At 44.5% G+C, this 21,190-nt stretch overlaps 1 protein-coding gene across 1 annotated transcript in view; it reads left to right on the top strand.

Annotated features, from left to right (window-relative positions):
- The first annotated feature begins 1,156 nt into the window (after positions 1 to 1,156).
- Positions 1,157 to 21,190, top strand: part of CNGA3 (cyclic nucleotide gated channel subunit alpha 3) — a 44,638-nt gene continuing 24,604 nt past the window's right edge. Inside the window, exons 1-3 of the mRNA XM_006137386.4 lie at positions 1,157 to 1,257; positions 9,624 to 9,740; positions 13,152 to 13,331. Coding sequence (XP_006137448.2) covers positions 1,157 to 1,257; positions 9,624 to 9,740; positions 13,152 to 13,331 — 398 coding nt within the window. The remainder of the gene's footprint in view (positions 1,258 to 9,623; positions 9,741 to 13,151; positions 13,332 to 21,190) is intronic.

Genomic DNA, 21,190 nt, shown 5'->3' with positions numbered 1-21,190 from the left:
CTTTTTCCATTCCTATTGTAATTTGGCCAAATTATAAGGCCTTCAAAAACATTTCAGTTGTCCATGTTCAGTAGAGATGTTAGAGTTTGGCAGATAAATTCTTCAAAGATTCTGTCCATACTGAGCATGTTCCATCTCCTCACAGATACTAGTAGGATGGCCAGATATCTGGTTTTCGATGGGAAATGCCTCGTCAAACAGGGATCCTGGTGGCTCAGTTGGCACTGGTGACCAGACCGTAAAATGTCTGATCAGCAGTATAGAGGGGCTAAGGCAGGCTCCCTACCTGCCCTGACTCCACATGGCTCCTGGGCTGCAGCTGGCAGTTCCTTGCACCTCCTAGGCATATGGGAAGCCAGGGAAACTCTTGTGTATTGTCCATGTCCTGAGCACTCGTTCTGCAGCTCCCATTGGCCAGGAACTGCAACCAGTGGAAGTTCCTCCTGTGCTCTCCATGGTCTCCACAGAAATTGTGGTGGAGAAAGAGGAAGCAATCTGACCAGAATGCAGAGAGATGATGAAGGGGATGAATGGGTCTGGGGAGGTTGGGAAAAAGGTCAGGAGCTCACTGGTAAGAGGGGAACAATAGCTGGGATCTGCAACAGATGGAGTGAAATTGTAGTGGATGCAGGGGACGGGCAGGAGCCAGAAGTGGGGTACGATGGGAGTGTGTGCCTGTTTGTGTGATAGGGAGTGTAGGAGATGGAACATGTGTGGAGGAAACAGAATAGCAGGCAGGCAGGGAGGGAGGGACAAATTCAAATTGCACAGGTAACTTTAATTTAGGCTTTACCTAACTTATTTTGCTTGACTTTTCAACCTGAATGTTTCCTTAACAAGAGTTTGAATGTAATTTTATTATATAAAATATGTGTGTCAGTAAGTAGACTTATTAAATCATCAAGTCCTTTTCTCTGCCAATGCAGGATTATCTTTTATTGACATTCACAAATGTTCTGCCCTGTGTAGTTTAAATGTACCAAGTAGTGGTCACATTACATTTATGAAGATCATTACAGATCTTTTTACAAACTACTAACATAATTTTTTTAACAAATTACTTTTTAAATATTTAACCAATTTTATCTCTGTTGCGTCCTTAAAAATGTTATTCTTGTGTTTTAGCTGTCATTTGGATGCTGATATGTAAAGCACAATGGCTAAAATCAACACCCAGAACTCCTACCCTGCAATGCACAGGGTGTCCGTTAGGACCACTGATGAAGACATTGAAAGAATTGAAAATGGCTTTAGCAGGTAATATATTGCTTTTATCGGAGGTAAGGAGAGTAATTGTTGTATATTTTGAGGCACCTCTATAGTGCAATGCATTATGGGAATGCTTGCCCACACAGTGTTTGACCCAGTGAAGTTAACTGAGTTTCAACAGTCATTGCGGTGGCTATACTTAGCAAAATGCACAACAGTAGGAACGTTTCCATCACTTCTGTTTGTGGAGTTAAATATTGCATTCTTTGGGTAACAACACTTCAGTAGGAATTAGACATGTTTAAGGAAAACCAAATCCTGTTTGCAGGGTACTACTGATTTTTTGGGCTCTGTACTGTGATGAATTGGAAGGGTTGGAGAAGAAGGGATTCTCTCTTCATGCCATGCTACTGCTTCCCCAGGGGTAATGGAAGTTGAACCTGCATAATTACAAATCCACTGGCTCTAATGACAGGTCATCTCTCAATCCTTCCTGCAGTCTGGGGCAAAAGGAGCCCCTGGCAGGACTGTGGGCTCATAGGAGAGGTGTGTTACTTTGCAGGCTCCTCATATCTTCCTTCTGTAGGGTGGTTTTGTACCAGCCACCTTTGCGCTCAAGGCCAACTGTGGTCTTGGGTAGACTTGGAGAATGTGTAGTGTATATAATGTATAAGCAAATGAGTTACTGTGTTATAAAATACCACTTGTTTTCCCAGTCTAGACAAGTCCTGTGCCTATGAAGAGGGGAGGGAGATTAGGATTTATCCTGAATGTTCTGCAGTGCATTTACAGCAGCCAAAATATGGCTTGATTTGTGCTTGCTGATGCACATCATCTCAGCCAAGCTTGCCTCTTCTTAGGGGCAACAGCTGGGGATTGTTTATTATTTGGGATCAAAGACTGGAGAGACATGTTAGCCTGACTGGATTTGGTGTGCGAATAATGGGTGTGGGATGTTGAGTAACCAGAAGGGAGCCTGGACGCATCAATTTCCCCCTTATGGATCCCTTCCATTTGCTTCTGTATAGAGCAGACACCTTCTACCTGAACATAGGCTATATCAGGCAGTGCACAGTTGCATAGTAAAAGTGGAGGTGAGTTTGTTTCATGTAAAATGGCCCATTTGACCAGGAGATGCTGCACAATGTCCTCACTTGGGGCGATCTGCAGACACCATGACTGCAAATCTTAGCACTGGTTTGCATCTGTACACAGCGATACCACTGGAAAACAGAGAAAATGTAGCTGAAAGCAAGGATCATTCTTTCCTTCCTTCCCCTATGACCTTTTAGTAAAAGATACCAGTGACTGATAGTTTGCAGAATAGAATTATTGATGCAGCTGTGAGTGCATTTTCCTAAAGATTTAAATATATAACTGAGTTACTGCATTCAATGACAACATCTGAGGTAAAGACTTAATTATGACACTAATGGGACTAAAATATATATGTCTGTAACATGATTTGCACTCTCTCAGGATGAGGGTAATCCTGGAAAGACATTCGTTTCAAGCATTCTGTTTGCTATGGTCAACATTAATTACAGGACTTTACAGATGAGTAAAAAAGATGTAATCTCCCTTTAAAAGAGATGACACATTGAAAGTAATTGGAATAAATATTCTTGTGTGTGAAGGTAAAAGATAGAAAAAAGTTGTAAAATGATTGCTGGAAAATATAAAATATACTTGTAACATCAATCAGCAGACTAAAATGATATATACACTTCGGGGCTACGTCTACACTGGCATGAATTTCCGGATATGCTTAAAACAGAACAGTTTTCCGTTATAAGTATTTCCAGAAAAAGAATGTCTACATTGGCAGGATGCTTTTCCGGAAAAGCGTCTGTGGCCAATGTAGACGCGCTTTTCCACAAAAAAGCCCCGATCGTCATTTTCACGATCGGGGTTTTTTTGCAGAAAAGACTACTGTGCTGTCTACACTGGCCCTTTTCCGTAACAGTTTTCCGGAAAAAGGACTTTTGCCCAAACGGGAGCAGCATAGTATTTCTGGAAAAGCGGCTGATTTCTTACAGTAGATCGTCAGTGCTTTTCCGGAAATTCAAGGGGCCAGTGTAGACAGGTGGCAAGTTATTCCGGAAAAGCGGCTGATTTTCCGGAATAAGTGGCCCAGTGTAGATACAGCCAGAGAGAGATATTTATCAAGAGACAACATAGGCTTAGTCAGGCTGTGAGTGAGAATCTAATTCTAAGCAACCATGAGATGAATTTGTGGAATTTTGATAACACTCTGTGAAGTCCATTCAATTTTTTGCAAAAACATTACTAGAGTAACTGAAATGAACATGGGCAAGATAGCTTACAAGTCCTGTGTTTGTATGAACGTTTAGAAAGTTTGGAATTGCTGAAAGGCAAGTGGGTGAATGGAGAACTTCAGAGGCTCATGTTTAGTAATGCATCATTTCATCTGTTGTCTTTCACAAATTTCAAAAGGTAGTTCTTATCCTCAAACCCACATTAAGGCTTTTGTTATAAACCGTGAGTCATTATCAAAGATAATCAGAATCCACATCTCTGATTCTATTACGTCTCTCAGTTTTCAGTTTGAATGGAAGAGGACTAGAATCCCAGTAGTTTACTGGGGAGAGGGAGGCAGAAAACAGGTAGGCAGGTGGAACAGAGAAGTTGGGACATGAAGTAGAAGAAGAGACCCAACTGTCCATCTGTTGTCCTGTCTTTGCTGCTGCAGGCCTGACAAAGAGAAGTGTCCTACTCTTTAATCCCAGCTCAAATTACAGAAAATATCTCAAGTTCCTACTCTGTCTTGCCAGGAACTTTCCTCTCCTTTTACACTGAAAGCAGGGGTTGGATTTCTCCAGCTAATTCTGTCCATCCCCCACATGCAGTGTAAGAGAATGCCTACACCATAAGCGTTACTGAGTCACAGCTGCAATAGCACTATAGTGTAGACAATTGCAAGAACATCATTGGGGCTACATCTACACTGCAGGCTTCTTGTGCAAGAACTGTTTTGCACAAGAGTTCTTGTGCGAGAGCACGTCCACACTCCCATGTGCTTTTGACCAAGAAATGTGCTTTTGTGCAAGAGTGTGCATAACAGTGTGACGCCCTCTTGCGCAAGAAAGCTCTGATGGCCATTTTAGCCATAGGGGTTTCTTGCGCAAGAAACCTGTTGCCTGTCCACATTGCCTTCTTGCGCAAGAGCTCTTATTCCTCTTGGGGAGAGGAATAACTCTTGTGCAAGAAGTCCTCTGTACCGACACTTAACTGTAAATTTACTTGAGCAAGAATGAGTGTGCAGTGTAGACACTCTCCTAGTTTTTGCTCAAGAACAGCTGTTCTTGTGCAAAAATCCTGCAGTGTAGACGTAACCTAGGGGTTTTTCTGTGTCTGTATTAAATCCACTGTCACGAGAGGTGATGCCAAGTTTGACAGAAGAATTCTAGTAGTGTCTATTCCAGGGTTTAAATTGGTTTAATAACATTTTTCACATCCTTGAGCACGTAGCTAGGTTAGTCTAAGTTTTAGGCGTAGATCAGGCCTAAATTCTTTGTAAACACTTCCCCTCTCACTGTTCCTAACCTTGATATCTGTTAACAACAATAAAAAAAGGGAAGCAATTTACCTAAATGAATATGTCAAAGCCTTCAGCACAAAGCTCTGAAAGAATGAGTGTGCCTCCTTAGCTTCTATGTTTCTATAATTCTGGAGAGAATTTGATATTTTTGCAGGGGAAGGGGCAGGAAAAGGGCATGTTACCCTCTCTTTCTGCATTGTGACGCTGCTGCATAGTTGTTGATGATCCTAAGACTAGGCCATATTCCTTTTGCAGGCAAAATTCCTTCCTTCCTTCCTTCTTCCCTCCCTTTCCTCACCCCTACAGGTTTATGTGTGTTACCAGTTCTGATGTCTGATTTGTGTAATTGGCCAAACTAGACAGTCTCTACAACAAAGAATAAGAGAGAGAGTCTCTGCCCCACATAATATACAGAGGAGTTTTGTCTCTGTAACTTACAAGTGTGACTGAGAGTGAAGGTATGTGACTAACCTAGTCCACTGTACCAAAAAACTCTAGCTCTGATTTTTAAAATGCATCCTCCCATAATGTGTGGATATAGGCAAAGGGGGCTAACAGACTTGCTTGGCCCCTGGGTAAGGTAAAGGGCAGGGATACTAGTTCAGATGTTGGTAGGTGTGAGAGTGACCTGTGTATGCCGTGTGAAGGGCTACTAAGGCACTTGAAAACTCTAATGTTTTATCAGATAACTTAGCAATTAGCTGACAGGAGCACTGTATCTAATCCCTATACAAATGACAGAATATTAAATAAATATAGACCACTCAGCTCTAATACTAACATACTCTGACATCTTGTGGCAAGTCACTTAAGGAACACTTGTTCCTTAGTTAGCCTTAACATTTTAATATACATTCTTATTGTGATGGTCCCCATCGCTTTATGAAATTATTTTATAGATACAAATATGCATAATTTGAAGATGCTTTGGACAAAATACCTCATGTAACCTATCAGTTTTCATGCTAAATCTGTATATCTTATTTTGGTGTATGTATCATGCCTGTATGTAAAGTTAGTGATATGGAATAGGGAATGGTTTATGGTTTTAAATGTACAAAGAAACACCCTTAATGGCTTTCATAATGCTGGGACACCTCAGTGTCTAAGTAATCACTGGTAAATTGCCTCTTTTGTCCTCTAAGTCTGAGCAGTGGTTGGTGGTAGGAAGACATGAGACCACCCCAACCAGTAATGTCTGACCAACTAATTTCCCATGGATGGGGGAATGTAGAAACAGAATTCCCACTCAAAGGGATATCTATTTAGGATGCAAAGTTTTCAGGCTCTTTGTCTTTGACTAGCATTTTACTCCCAAGAGAATGAAGTAGAGACCCCAGGGAAAAAAAGATCTTCCCAGTTTTGGAAGTTTAACTGAAATAAGAACAGTTTTAGGGCAATTTTGCTATAAGATTTAGGGTGTTTATACTAGCTATGTGCTTTCCGTTATTTAAAATTTATAATTTACTTTACTCTGCCTGTTTCCACTTGCAACCACTTCAATCCTACTCTTTGTACTTAATAAAATTGCTTTTATTTATTATCAAGTCCAGTGTAAATAGTTGTTACCTGGGGGAGCAATCAGTGTGCACGTCCTCCTTTCATTCTGGCCCACCAGGTCAGGGTGGTGAGAAGCCCCAGAGGGCAAGAAGGTGAGTTTCAGTGGCTTTGTCAGCATATTGGGAAGCAGCTCTAAAAGGTTTTCTGTGACCACACCCTATCACAATGGTGCACTGAGCAGGGAAAATGTACACAGCCGGTTGCTCTGGATGCTAGTAGTGATTTTAAGTGTGTTCTAAGTGGCTTTTAGAGGACAGAGAGTGATTACTTTGTTTTTTCTATTTGCTTATTTCGGGTAAGGGAAATAGAAGTAGGAAAATCAGCAAAATGAGTGAGAGCGAGGTTCAGAAGAAACTGGAACTGCAAAGGATCCAAGCAGTAGACAAGGAGGCAGAACATAAGAGACAAATATAATAAAGAGGCTTGAGATAGAAGCCTAAACTGTCCGGGAAAAAGCTGCCCATGAGTGAGGCTTGGAATTAAAACAGCTAGAAAGAGACAGAGAAGAAAAAGCCCATCAAAGGGCCATGGAACTGAAAGAGCTTGAACAAAAAGCTGCTCACAAGACAGCTTGGCATTAAGATAGCTTGAACAAAAAGCTGCTTGTGATTTAGCCTCAGAAACCCAGAGGAAAGCCCATGAGTTAGCCCTGGAAGCCCAGAAGGAAGCACAAAAATCTGCTCAAGAGGACAGGGAGAGAGAGAGACTGCATGAACTGGCTGTACTTGACTTCAGGAGTAAGCATCTCAACATAGCAAGACCCTCCTCTCCAAATCCAAGAGTGGGACCGACTGTGCCCCACTTATGAGGAGTCCAGAGATATCACCGAATATTTCATCACCTTTGAAAGACTGTGCACTATCAATCCAATTCCTGAGGAGCAGAAGATACTTACTCTGGTTGCAAAATGGAAAAGGAGACCCCTACGCGTATTCAATAAGATGTCTATTACTGATGATTCAGACTATGGTAAATTCAAAGATTTGGTTTTAAGACAGTTTCAGATTACACCTGAACCTTACAGAGTGAAATGTAGAACCCTTGAGAGAAGGGCTGGGCTAAGTAATGTGGCTTCTGTTAACCAAATGAGGGGTATGCTAGATAATGTGTGATCACGTGTGATCTCATTGTTCAGGAACAGTTCCGGGACATGGTTGATGATAATGTGAAGCAGTATCTGTGGGACAAATCCATTGAGAACGTGGAGGTTCTTGCTTGCTTTGATGATCAATTTGAGCAATTTCAAACACCTCGAAAGGAGAAATCTCAAACAGAGGGGTTTAAATATGGGGGAGGGGCAGAGTCCCCAATTTTCCCCTGAGAAAAGGGAGGCTGGCTGGGAGGCTGGCAATACTTCCCAAGTACACTCCCCTGCTACCAGTCCCAGGTCTCCTATACAGACAAAGGAGCCTAAGAGATGTTATCACTGTAACTCCCCATATCACTTAAGGAACAAATGGCCATTTCTGGGGGAAAATAAGCAGCAAGTAACTAATGAGGGTGCTGCTTTTCACAAAGGGTTTGTAAAGATGTTTAATTCCAAGCTAAGCTGTAAGCCTGTGGTCACCAATCTGTTGATGGTGATTGACTGGTCGATCACGAGGGCTCGACCAGTCGATCACAAGGTGTTCAGACCCCCCATTTCCCTCCACCCCCAAGAAGCCCCACTACCTACCTCCAGTGACAATGGAGGTAGTGCCAACTTCCTGCAGGGTGGACGGAAGTCCTACAGCTGCGTGCCACTTCCAGGGGTTCCGGAAGTGCACTGGCTGCTCCCCTCCACCAGGTCTGTGGCGTGCCAGGAACTTGCGGGGGGAGGAGGAGTCAGCCCCAGAAGAGGCATGCACCGGGGCTTCCCTGCTCTGTGGCAGGGGGTGCAGGGGAGGTGGGAAGAGTCCTGGGAGGAGGCAGGTGCGGGGGACTCCCTGCCCCCGGCAACACTCTGTCCCTTGCCCCCACTGGCACCCTGTCCCCTGCCTCAGCACCCACTACTACCCTTCCCCAGTACCATATCCCCTGCTCCCACCAGCACAGTTGGAGCCACATTAGTGAGGCTGGGGGGTTTTTTTTGGAGGAGTTATTTTTTTGCATCTCACTTGTGTGGCCCGCAACTGACTTTTCTGTGGGTCGGTGACCCCTGACTCAAAACAGGTTCCCCCCTTCTCATAAATAAAGACAATGCAGAAACTTTTTGTGTTTGACATAGTATTTTATTTAAAAATGAAGCCTGGCCAACAAACCACCAATTGGGGCCAAGCCCCAATCTGGCCGCAGCATCATAACAATCCTGCACTCCCCCCCCTCGACCCTAGATCTGAGCCTATCATACACTGGACCCTCCTGCCCTAAGCCCCTCACATACCCCAACCCAAATCTCTGCACCCTCACATCCACAAGCCTGTGGCTTTCTTAGTATCCCAACCCTACATCTGACTCCAACACTCCTTGGCCTGGAGCCCCCTCCCCGAGCCAGCATCCCCTTCTTCACCTCCTCCTGCATCCAAATTCCCTCTCAGAGCTTGCACCTCTCATGCCTTCCCACACCCAAATCCTTCATTCCCACCCCAGACATCCTGTCTCAACCCAGTGAGGGTACAGCTAGACTGCAGGAGTTTTTCTGGGATTCCAGAGATATCCTGGAAAAACTCTTCCGCATTCAGGGATGCGTTTGTTCTTCCGCTTTTTTTAGTAGAAGAGCAAACATGCTCTTTCGGTAACCCCTGTATTTATTATTCCACGAGGAATAAAAGAGCTTCCAAAAGAATGGTTTTTTTCCTGACATTTGGTCCAGTCTAGACAGGCCAAATGTTGGAAAAACCTCTTCCTACAGAATAATAATAATAATAAAAAAAGTGGCAGTGTAGCGTGTATAAGGGCTGGGGATAGCAAGTGATGGAGAGGAGGAAAATAGAGAGGGTGGGCTTCAAGGAAGGGGTGGGGTTTGGGAGGGAAGGATGGGGCGGTAGGTCTTGGCTTGTTCTGACATTTAAAAGGTGATCTCAGGTGTAAAAAGGTTGGAGACCGCTGCTGTAAGCACATGAAATCTGTCAGGTTGAATGGCCAGGACATTACTGCCTGGCGAGACAGACGGGCAGAAATGTCTGTAGTCCAGAGGGAGGGGAAAATTAGTTAACTAGACCTGACATGTGTTCACTTTGTACCTAGCTTCAGTAGCCTTTATGATGGGGAGAACAGTATTGTTTCCCCTTATTATGTAAGTGGAAGAATTGAGTGTGTGGCAAATGCATTGCAGGCTGAATAAAATCCTTCATTTTAAAAATTGATTTTGCAGGACCAATTCACTGTGTGAGGACACTTCTTCAGAATTGCAGAGAGTCATTTCCATGGAGACAAGAGGCTTGTCTGAATCCCGCAGGACTTCGTTCACAGGCACTGGAGCAATGGCTAGGTAACTGGCTAATTAGCTTAATTTTGAATGGTAAAGGGTAGCAGATCTGCAAAAGGTTGTTGAATGGGGGATGACCAGGTGGCAGCCATAGACTTACTAGAAAATGAGTTCAATCCATCTGGAAACAGAAGAGCCTATAATAAACATAAATGGAGCAAAAGATGCTTTGACCTTATTTTTGTACTTTATAGATTAATTTTGTGTGCTAGGGTTGGTGAATTGGCTCAAGCAGATAAGCACATTTTAGTTCAATTAGGAAAAAAATTAATCAGTTGAAAATTAATTGAATAAGGAGGAAAATAATTAGTAAAGTTAGACAGTAAGTGAAGGAATATATAAGATTTTTTTCAGATTGTTAACTTTTATGTTATAAGAGTATAATAACTATTATCTCCCAGAGTTGGTGGTGGATGGCTCTGACAAGAAAGCGGATTGTAGACTTCGAGAATACAGGGATTTGGGGGTATTTTTAGGATTAAATTACATCTATGATGCACATGAAGCTTCAGTCAACAAAGGTTGGAGGGGCTGACTTTGGCCCAGATTCAGGAAAGCATCTCTATCCAGTACAGAACTTAAGCATATGCTTATACTCAGGAATATGCTTAAGGCCCATTTAGGTTAATGGGAATTAAACATATATCTGAAGTTGAACATGATTTAAGCACATTCTTAAAAAGGGGCCTCTGTGTCTGGTCTAAAGAATTTCAACAGAATTCTGTTTGTCTCCTGATATAGTCATTAACTATGTGAAATAAACATCACATATGCAGGGAAAATTAACTTTTTTTTAAGTTATGGGGGTTTTTTTAATTAAAAATGGGGAAAAGCAACCAGAAACTTGGAGAAGGATAAAAACTGAGGAACCTTTCAAACCATTTTGCACACTGTATTATGGACACCTTGGAGAACATACAGATAGATCTATTGTCTGCCCTCAAGTATTTACATGGTGCAACTGTCAGAAGCTACAAATGGGAAATAGGAAGGTATATAGATGATGTCATGATGGCTGGAGTAGCCCATAACCATGAGTGCCTACTTCAGAACAGTATGTCAGAAACATGGCAGATATTTCAAACTGGTGGTATGCTCTATAAATAGAGTTTACCAAGTTAGTAACAAATGTAAACTCCTGGCTCGCTGTAGCAGTTCTATTATGAAGTCACAGATAGTCCCTTTGACTCCCCAGTCTGTCATGTCATTCAGACACACTGGACTTAGTGATAAATGATCACTTACACTGAGTAATCCCACCACATGCAGGTTGTTTCCAGTCTCAAGAGACCAGTCACTTATCCCAGATCTTACACCTAAGATAAGGCCTGTTGCCAATCCTGTAATAAATTATGTAAGGAGTTATTAACTACAGGGGAGAAAAGAGAGTTATTTACAGGTTAAAGCAATCAAACCTATATACAAAAATGAGTTATCTAAATCGTAAGAGTGACAGAGCTGAAGAGATCTATCAATTCAAAGTATCTTTCAGGTAGACCCAGGAAGTAACCCTTGGAGCTGTCTGGCTTCAGTTTGGTTTCTCTTGCCCTGTGGGAGATCAAGCAAGAAAAAGATGAAACACTGAAAACGATGAAAATTAGTGGACCTTCACATCCACTATCTTTATTTCTCTCTTCCCGTATTCAGAGATAGGAAGAGGCCTTCTGCATGTGCTTCCCTGTGGGTGGTTAAGGCAATTAAAGCTTTTGTCTTGTAATACCCATTTAAATTGTGATGAGTAGCCCTGTGGCACCATAGAGACTAACAAAATTATACAGAATCAGGGGCGGCCCGTGACTATAGGCCAACTCGGCCGTTGCCAAGGGCGCCGCCTTCAACGGGCCACCCGATGATGACGTCACGGGGTGCTGGATGATGACATCACTCCATTGAAGGCCGTGCAGGCAGAGGTGCCAATTGCGCATTCTGCCTGGGGCGCCTGCTGCCGTGGCCCACCTCAGGCCGCTCCTGTGTAGAATCATGATCTTTTGTGGGTTTACCCACTTCATCGGAACCTGTGGGATGGGACAGAACCTGATGAAGTGGGATTTACCCATGAAATATCATGATGCTATTTAATTTTGTTAGTCTCTTAGGGCATGTCTACACTAGGAAATTATTTCAAAATAACAAAATTGAAATAGCATTATTCCCCGAGGAAAGCAGGAGTACAGATTTTGAACTGACCAGCCCCATTATTTTGAAATAATGGGCTTGGTAGTGTGGACGCTCTGCTCATTATTTTGAAATAAGGGGAGTTATTTTGAAATAGCTCCCTAGAGTAGACCAGGGCTAAGGTGCCACAGGACTACTTTTTGTTTTTAAAGTTACAGACTAACACGGCTACCCCTCTGAGACTTTTTAAATTATGATAATCCTTCTGCAAAGGGCCTGGTGTGGGGGAAGGAGAAGAGGAAGGATTCCTGTGTCTGGGTTCACAAGTTCAGAGCAAATTTTTTCAAAGTTATACAGCAGAACGTCTGTATTTTCTGATGGCATGGAACACAGGCACTACAAGTGAGAGTAACACAAGCAGCAACTTATGAGCATTTCATAGAGTCTAAATACTAAACATTATAATAAAACTAATACCTATTTTAAGCAAAACCAACACACACAGGTAAATTGACTGGTGTCCAACTGTCAGTTTCTCAGTTCTTAGCTAATGCCTACAGTCTTGGTAAGAGCTCATACAAGTGGTCTGCCAGAATCACAGATGAGATTTACAAAATCAGGTTGCCCTGTTACTTATAAAATACATCCACACTCTCAGCCCACTCAAATGTCCTTAAAAGGTAAGTGACCACTTAATTTGAATTTCCAGCATCCATCACTTCTCAGAAAATCAATTCACAAGCCATTCTTTTTCACCATCCAATCACTCTTTGTTCTTACTTCATTTGGCCACCATTGGGTATGTCATCATATGAGGATTCAACATCTCCTCTCTCCCCACAGCACAAGATGCCTCACCTCTTTACATTACTCCTAATGTCAGAAGCTTCCAGAGCTCTTGATGATGTCCAGTCCCTGTCCCGCTTGGCAAGCTGCCTGCTGATCGGGCAGCTAGTGATGTCTCTCTGGCTCCTATCCCATGCCATACTCGTGAGGGACACTGAGGCCTGGTGAATAAAGTACCTTCCTGGTTTCTTTACCATGTGAGAGGATGGGGAGGCCCTGATGTGGAAGTTGCAGCAGGTAGCTAGTATTATATAGCAAAATGTCAGATTTCAGTGGTGAGACAGGGGTCCAGAAGCTGTGAAAATCCTATCTGGGATACTCTGTGCCCAAGTTCCTTTTATGCAGAGGGGTTTCTAGCTGCTGCTTGGGATAGCTCAGGCCCTGGGGGAAGCTTTGAGCCAGGACCTAGGATTCTTGTCTGTTCAGACAACATTGTGTGTCTCTTCCTTGCAGGTTATCCCGTTTCATCTTATCTATGAGATCATGGGCAAGAGGACATTTGCACGATGAAGACCAAAGGCCAGATTCTTTCCTTGATCGTATCCGAGGGCCAGATCTCAAAGAGGCACCCAATAGGGAAAGTAACACTCATTCCAATTTGAGCAACTATGAGCAGCCAGGCAAAGTGAAAAGGTAAGTTGATTTGATTGTACTTTAGTGGGAGAAGAATGGTCTTGGTATAATCATGTTCTTTCTGTGCATGGCATGTAAGTAAGCATGATAGGTTTTATTTAGGATTGGAATCAAGTAGAAGAACTAATAATCTCCAGAAACTTTGCTGAAAGTAATTTAAGTCCTCCAACTTCCAAGAAAACTGGAGGAAGCAATATCGAATATAATCCAAGCTAAGGTTTCCCTAATTATTTTTCGAGTGATGTCCCTGTGGGTGCTCCACTCTAGGTTCGGGTGTGTCCTCGCATCAATGATCAGAGGTCTCTTCTAGCAGTGCCCTGCTGTGTCATGCATGTGCAGTAGTTTCTCCTTGTGCTGTTAGTGTCCATTAGTTGTGCACGTGGCATGGTGCCTCAGTTCCTTTTCTAATGTCCTCGGCAGCAGACAGAGCTCCTTCGCAGTCATCATCCTCAGGCCTAACATGATAAAATAGTTTGAAAGGTTCCTCAGTTTTTATCCTTCTCCAAGTTTTTGGATGCATCCCCCAATTTTTAATTTAAAAAACAAAACCCCCACAACTTAAAAAAAAAGTTCATTTTCCCTGCATTCTCTGCAGTTCAATATGCCTGGTTCACCAGGTTACAAGAGGTGCAACTTGTGTAGAGATGCTATGCCTGAATCTGCCAGTCACTCCTCTTGTATAAAATGCCTAGGAGAAGGCCATCTCTTCCAGAAGTGCCCATACTGCTCCAATTTTACGGTACAAGCAAGACGAGACTGAGCAAATCGCCTCAAGAGTTTATGAGAAATCCCTCCAGCCAACTTGAGAGGACTCTCTCACTTCAGCGTGGACTCAAGGGAGAGAAAACATTCAAATTGCTGATAAGAATCATCTCTCCTCATACTCAGACAGGGCAAAGACAAAGGCCAGGACATCTCCAGCCAGATCCCTGCCCTTGGCACTGAGATCCTCTTGTGCTAGCATTGCTGATAAGCCCAGCACCTCCAGCACCATGCTGATGAAACATAGCACACCACACAAACGTGCACATTCCAGACCCAGGCACAAGTCCTTGGCACTGGCCTCAACATCTGCACTGATGGCACCATTGCCTGACACGGCATCTAAGACCACACCAAAACCAGCACCGAAGATGGTGTTGAAGCCTACCTGTGCTGACACGTCACCTCCAAGGGCACCAATACTGACGCTGCCTCCGGTACCGACAGCACCATCAGCAGCACCTACCAAGCTGGTGCAACACAAGGGTTCACCAAGACTGAACATACTCAGATGGATGTCCAGTTGACAATGCATTCACTGGCATCATTAGCCCATTCAATATATTTCCTTGGTTCACTGGCACTGTCAATATCACTTACTAAGTCAGATATAGGACCACAAAGCAAGTTCTCGTCACCGACACAGAGACGCCCTCCCTGGGAATCATGTGCATCCAGGTCCACCCATGTACCACAATCAACCCTTTGACCCCAATTCCTACAGATGACCTAAAGCAGTTTCAGGAGTTATTCAATCGAGTGACCAATGCACAGGTGATAGACCTCCAAGAAGGACAAGAGAAGCAACGCAGGCTTCTTCATTTTCAGCAACCTCCTACATCCTCTAAGATTGGCTTCATCCATAGGTAGAGCTCTCTCAACCCAGCTGACACCATTTGGCAGACACGCCCCTCAATTATGCCCACAAACAAGAGTGCTGATAGAAAATATTTTGTCCCCGCGAAGGGTATGGACTTTCTTTTTTTTGCGTCTGTCCCCAAACTCCTTGGTGATAGACGCTGTACATCACAGAACCAAGTATCCCCAGTTCTGGCCTATCCCCCAGGACAAAGACCATTACCAGTTTGATATACTGAGCAGAAAAGTTTACTTTTCAACCATTTAACAACTACACACAGCCAATTATTCGTCACTCCTGGCTGACTATGACCATACCAGTTATTCAAAACTGCAAGACCTCATCCAGTTTCTCCCAGAACAAAAGCATCCTTATCTTTAAGCCATAATGCATGAGGGTCACACTATTGCCCGCACAGCACTTCAAGCAGCACTGCTACGGCAATTGTTATGTGCAGAACCTCATAGCTCCAAGCCTTGGGTATACTAAAGGAGCTGCAGCTCAAAGCAGAGGACCTTCCATTAGATAAGTCCCACTTATTTGCCAGTAAAACCAATTAGGTGTTACACTCTATGAAAGATTCACACACTACCCTTAGAACATTAGGGATGTGCACACTGCCCAATAAGTGTTCGAGATACAATTCCCACTCAAGGCCACAGGAGTCATATAGGCAGTCTCACAGACCCTACAATTTTAAACAAAGATACAGACAACAAAAGTGCACACTACAGCATCAACATCAATCCAGCACAAACCAACCATCCATGTCCAAACAGCAAATTTGAAGGTTTGGAGAGCGCAAGCAACATCCCCTCTATGCCACCTTCTACGCTGTCCAACCTTCAGTTTGTCCACCAGCTACGGTTCTTTTTCCAACGATGGACGGATATAACACCCGACCGGTGAGTGCTAGAGATAATCAGTTTGGGCTAATCTATACCTTTCACATCTATTCCCCCTACCCACACTCCCTCCCTAACCCTCTTCAGGGGCCCTTCTCACAAAAACCTGCTACAACTAGAGGTTCAACATCAGCTACAAATCGGGGCCATAGAACTAGTCCCTTTGGCTTATCATGGATGAGGGTTTTACTCAAAATACTTCCTCACGCAGAAGAAGATGGGGGGTGGAGACCCATACCTGATCTCAGAAAACTCAACGAATACGAAATGAACTGAAGGTTCAAGATGGTCACGTTAGCAACCATCATATTGGCATTAGACAGTGGAGATAGAGTCTCAGCCCTCGACCTCCAAGATGCTAATTTTTATATAACTATTCATCCAGCACATGGACATTTCCTACGTTTTACTGTAGGAACCAACTATTACCAATACTGAGTTCTTCCATTTGGTTTATCAACGGCACTGAGAGTCTTCTCAAAAACCCTGGCTGTAGTAGTGGCATACCTCCACCACATAGGAAAGATAATTTTTCCCTATTTAGATGACTGCCTTATCAAAGACACATCCTATCAAGATACCCAAGATACATTCTACTACTCAGCCTTGAATTCCATATCAATTATCAAAATCCACATTGCAGCCCACACAGACTCTTAAGTTCATAGGAGCTTGACAAGACTCCATCATAGCCAAAGCAACACTACCCAAACACAGGTTTGATTTACTCACTGCCTTCATAAACACTGCACAAGTTTCACCACTTATGACAGTACGCACCTGTCTCTAAATACTTGGTCATATGGCGGCCACAATATATGTGCTGAGACTAGCCAGACTCTATACGAGGTACCTCCAAACATGGCTGGCTACGATTTACATCCCCTCCAGCGACTCCCTTCACAAAATAGTCAATATACTGCACCACATCTTATCTTCCCTACATTGGTGGACATAGCTGCACACTAGGGCTGTGTCCAGACTCAGGGGGTTTTCCGAAAAAAGTAGCCTTTTTTCGAAAAAACTTCCCCTGCGTCCAGACTCAAGCCGCATTCTTTCGAAATTAAATCGAAAGAACGCGGCTTTTCTTTCGATGGCGGTAAACCTCATTTCACGAGGAAGAACGCCTTCTTTCGAAAGTTCCTCTTTCGAAAGAAGGCGTTCTTCAATGTAAATAGGGCTTCTTTGAAAGAGAGCATCCAGACTCACTGGATGCTTTCTTTTGAAAAAGCAAGCCGCTTTTTCGAAAGTTCAACGTGCAGTCTAGACGCTCTCTTTCGAAAGAGGCTTGCAGTCTAGACATAGCCTATGCGAGAGGACATCCCATTTCAAGAAATATCCCTGATGATTACCATAACTACAGACACTTCCTGTGTGGGCTGGGGAGCACACTTGGAGTCCCATGCTGTTCAGGGCAAATGGTCTTACCAAGAAAGCACACTCCATATTGAACTCGTGGAGTTAAGAGCAGTATGCTACGCATGCCTTCATTTTCTCCCACTCATCAAGAAGAAGGTGATCTGCATCCTAACAGACAATACATCTTGCATGTACTACATCAACCACCAGGGAGGAGCACGGTCCAACTCCCTCTGCACCGAGGCAATGAAACTTTGGAATTCGTGCATATGGCACTGAATTACCCCATAGTAACCTACCTACCAGAAGTTCTCAATGTTACCGTAATCTCAGCTGCCTGTTCTCAGACCAACACAAGTGGGTACTGGACATAACAGCCCTCCAGGAAGTGTTCTCCAAGTAGGGTCAACCCGATATCAACTTTTTAGTGACCTGATCCAACTGCAAATGTTACCAGTTTTGCTCCAGGGCAGCCCTGGGAAAGGGATCTCTAAGAGATGCATTTCTCCTCAAATGGGAAGCCCCACTTCTGTATGCATTTCCAGCGTTACCCTGGATACATTGAGTAATCATGAAAATCAGATAGGAGCAAGCATGGGTCATACTAGTAGCACTATTGTGGCCCAGGCAGACCTGGTTTCCATATTCCAATGACTGGTGATCTCCGCTCCCTATGCGTTCCCACCACATCACGATCTTCTATCCCAGCATCACAGCAGGACTCTCCATCCAGATCTGGTCACAGTTAACCTCAAAGCCTGGCTCCCTCATGGATCCATGATGCCGAAACGTCCTGCTCTGACAAGGTAAAACAAATATTAATCAATAGTCGATGAGATTCTTCTGGGAAAACCTATACTTACAAATGGAAGAGATTTTCTACATGGATACGGGGAAAACATAATATCCCACCTCCCAGCACTCTCCTACCAATCATACTGGATTACCTCCTTGAAATGGTGGCAGTCAGGTCTCTCTTTTAGTTCAATAAAAGTCAACTCACAGGCAATTGCAGTGTTTTGTTGAAGCAAAAAAATGCTCCTCTCTGTTTAGGCAGCTAACAAACAGCTTTATTAATTAATAAAGCACAGCATGAGCTAAACGTGGTCCTAGCAAAGCCGGGCCCAGTAAGGCTGGCTAATAAAATACTAGGATTAATTGTATACCCTTAACCAAACAAGTCTGATGTCAGGGCAAGAAATCAAAGTGAACTTCAAAGAGGAATTATTATCAGCAAAGAAAGAAACAGGTTTAGAGGGAGTTCGAGCTTCAGCTCAAAATAGTTCATTAACACATTCCAACAGCGCATCCTTCTGGCCTCTCCCCACCTCGGTGAAGGCCAGTTCACTCCCTCTAGTACAGGCAGTCCCCGGGTTACGTACAAGATAGGGACTGTAGGTTTGTTCTTAAGTTGAATCTGTATGTAAGTCGGAACTGGCGTCCAGATTCAGCCGCTGCTGAAACTGACCAGCGGCTGACTACAGGAAGCCTGAGGCAGAGTTGCTCTGCCCTGGGCTTCCTGAAATCAGCTGCTGATCAGTTTCAACAGGCTGAATCTGGACGCCAGTTCCGACTTACATACAGATTCAACTTAAGAACCCCAGGCGTCCCCAAGTCAGCTGCTGCTGAAACTGATCAGCGGCTGATTCCAGGAAGCCCGGGGCAGAGAAACTCTGCCTCGGGCTTCCTGTAGTCAGCGCTGGTCAGTTTCAGCAGTGGCTGACTTGGGGACGCCTGGGGCAGAGCAGCTGGGGTGCTGCTGGGTTGCTCCAGTAGTGCCGCTCCTCGGTGCTACTGGACCAACCCAGCAGCACCCAAGCTGCTCTGCCCCAGGCGTCCTGATTCAGCCGCTGCTGAAACTGACCAGCAGCGGCTGAATCAGGACGCCCGGGGCAGAGCAGCTGGGGTGCTGCCGGGTTGGTCCAGTAGTGCCCAGAGCAGTGCTGCGGGACCAACCGGCAGCGCCCCAGCTGCTCTACCACAGGCGTCCGGAGAAAAGCCTGGTCTGCTGGGGGAAGGGCGCACTAGCTGCGCCCCCCCCCCCCAGCAGACCAGGGAGACGCGGAGCAAAGATGCGGAGCACGCGGGCAGCGGGACAGCCCAGCTGCGGCACGTCTGGGCTGTCCCACTGCCCGCGTGCTCCGCGGCTTTGTTCCGTGTCTCCCTGGTCTGCTGGGGGGGGCTTCCCCCCCCCAGCAGACCAGGGAGACGCGGAGCAGCTTTTCTCGCTCCGTAGGACGCGGGCGGTGGGACCGCGGCGCATCTGGGCGTCCCGCCACTCCCATCCTCCGGGGCGAGAAAAACCCCGTTCGTAACTGCGCAACTTGGGGACTGCCTGTATACGTGCAGACACAAGAAACTGAAATGGCTTTTGTTATACAGAATGCCTTCTAGCTAAATATGAAATGGTTTCTACAGTTCATAAACCAATGGATGAGGATTCTCTTTTTTCGCACCTCATGACTAAACATTTCTTAGCAGGCCTACAAAACAAGTTCCCCATAGTAAGACCACCTATCCCTTTGTGGGATCTCAGCCATGTCCTTAAGAGTCTCACAAAACTGCCCTTTGAACCACTTGCCACATGTTTCATCTGTCCATGAAAGTAGCCTTTCTTGTAGCCATCACTTCCAGCAGACGTGTAGGTGAGATAGCAGCTTTGATGCAATTTTCAGTAATGACAAGGTCACACTCAGACTTAAACCAAAATTCCTCCTGAAAGCCCCCTCACCCTTCCATATTAATGAACCAATCCATTTACCTGCATTCTGTCCAAAGACACACAACGGTGAAGTCCAAGCAGTGTTATATACCCTCCGACATCATGTGATGAGCGATCACTTTTTACCTTAACAGGACCAAGTCCAAGAAAATCCACAAGACTTTTAATCTCCTTTGCCAAATGCTCGAAAGGATGGGCTGTCTCCTGGCAGTGAATATCAAAATGGATCTCTTCTTGCATTCCTACTTGTTACGCCATCCATAACAAGCAACTGCCACCTGTTATCATGGCCACTCTACCCAAGCAGTGACATCGACCACAGACTTCCTCAACAATCTCCCACTTGAGGAGATCTGTAGAGCAGCAACCTAGTCCTATGAACACACCTTCACCAGACACTATGCTCTGACATCCGGCCTAGTCCCAGCAACATTAGTGGGTCATGCTGTCATCTCCACTGTCTCCGGGACATGGCTTCAAAATCCACCTCCACGAGATGGACACTGGTCTTCAGACACCTTGAGGGCACACCCATGTGGACATCACTTAAAGAAGAAAAAAGAGTTATTCACCCTGTGCAATAATGGGAGTTCTTTGAGATGTGTGTCCCAGTGGGTGCTCCACAACCCTCCCTTCTCCTCTTCTTTTGAGCCTCTTTGGTGCACGTTCAAGGGAGAGAAGGAACAGAGACACCACACTGCGTGTGCAACTAACAGACACTAACGGCACGAGGAAACACTACTACGCATGTGCAGCACGGCAGGGCACTGTTAGAAAAGATCTCCGATCACCGGCGTGAGGATGCAGCAGCACCTAGAGTGGAGCACCCACAGGGACACACATGTTGAAAAACCCTCGTTACTGCATAAGGTGAGTAACTCTCTCTTTCCCAAAGTCAGCCTATCAAATTAAATGAGTTTCAATAGAATAGAGCTTAGTGACCAATGGGACAGAAATGAGCTAGAGTTGCTTAATACATTTAATTTCTCTAGGGATTATTATGCCAAGATTCTTGTGCATAATTAGCTGAAGGTAATCATTGCTTTGGCAGATCTCCCTGGATAAGCAGTGGAGGAAGGCATGGTGCAGTTTGAAATTGCAACTCTGTGGTCTTTAGCCTCACAGATGGAGGCACAGTTTCTCAGTTGCAGGTAGCTTGTAGAAGCACTTAGATAAATAATGCAGTTTCCCAGAAGCTGATATAACATAAGAAATTCTTACATAGGGGTGCAAAATGCAGGTGATGTTGACA

Source organism: Pelodiscus sinensis, chromosome 1, assembly GCF_049634645.1.
Source record: "Pelodiscus sinensis isolate JC-2024 chromosome 1, ASM4963464v1, whole genome shotgun sequence".
Lineage (NCBI taxonomy): Eukaryota > Metazoa > Chordata > Testudines > Trionychidae > Pelodiscus > Pelodiscus sinensis.
Note: the sequence above shows the minus strand (reverse complement) of the source record. Positions and strands in the feature narration are given on the sequence as shown.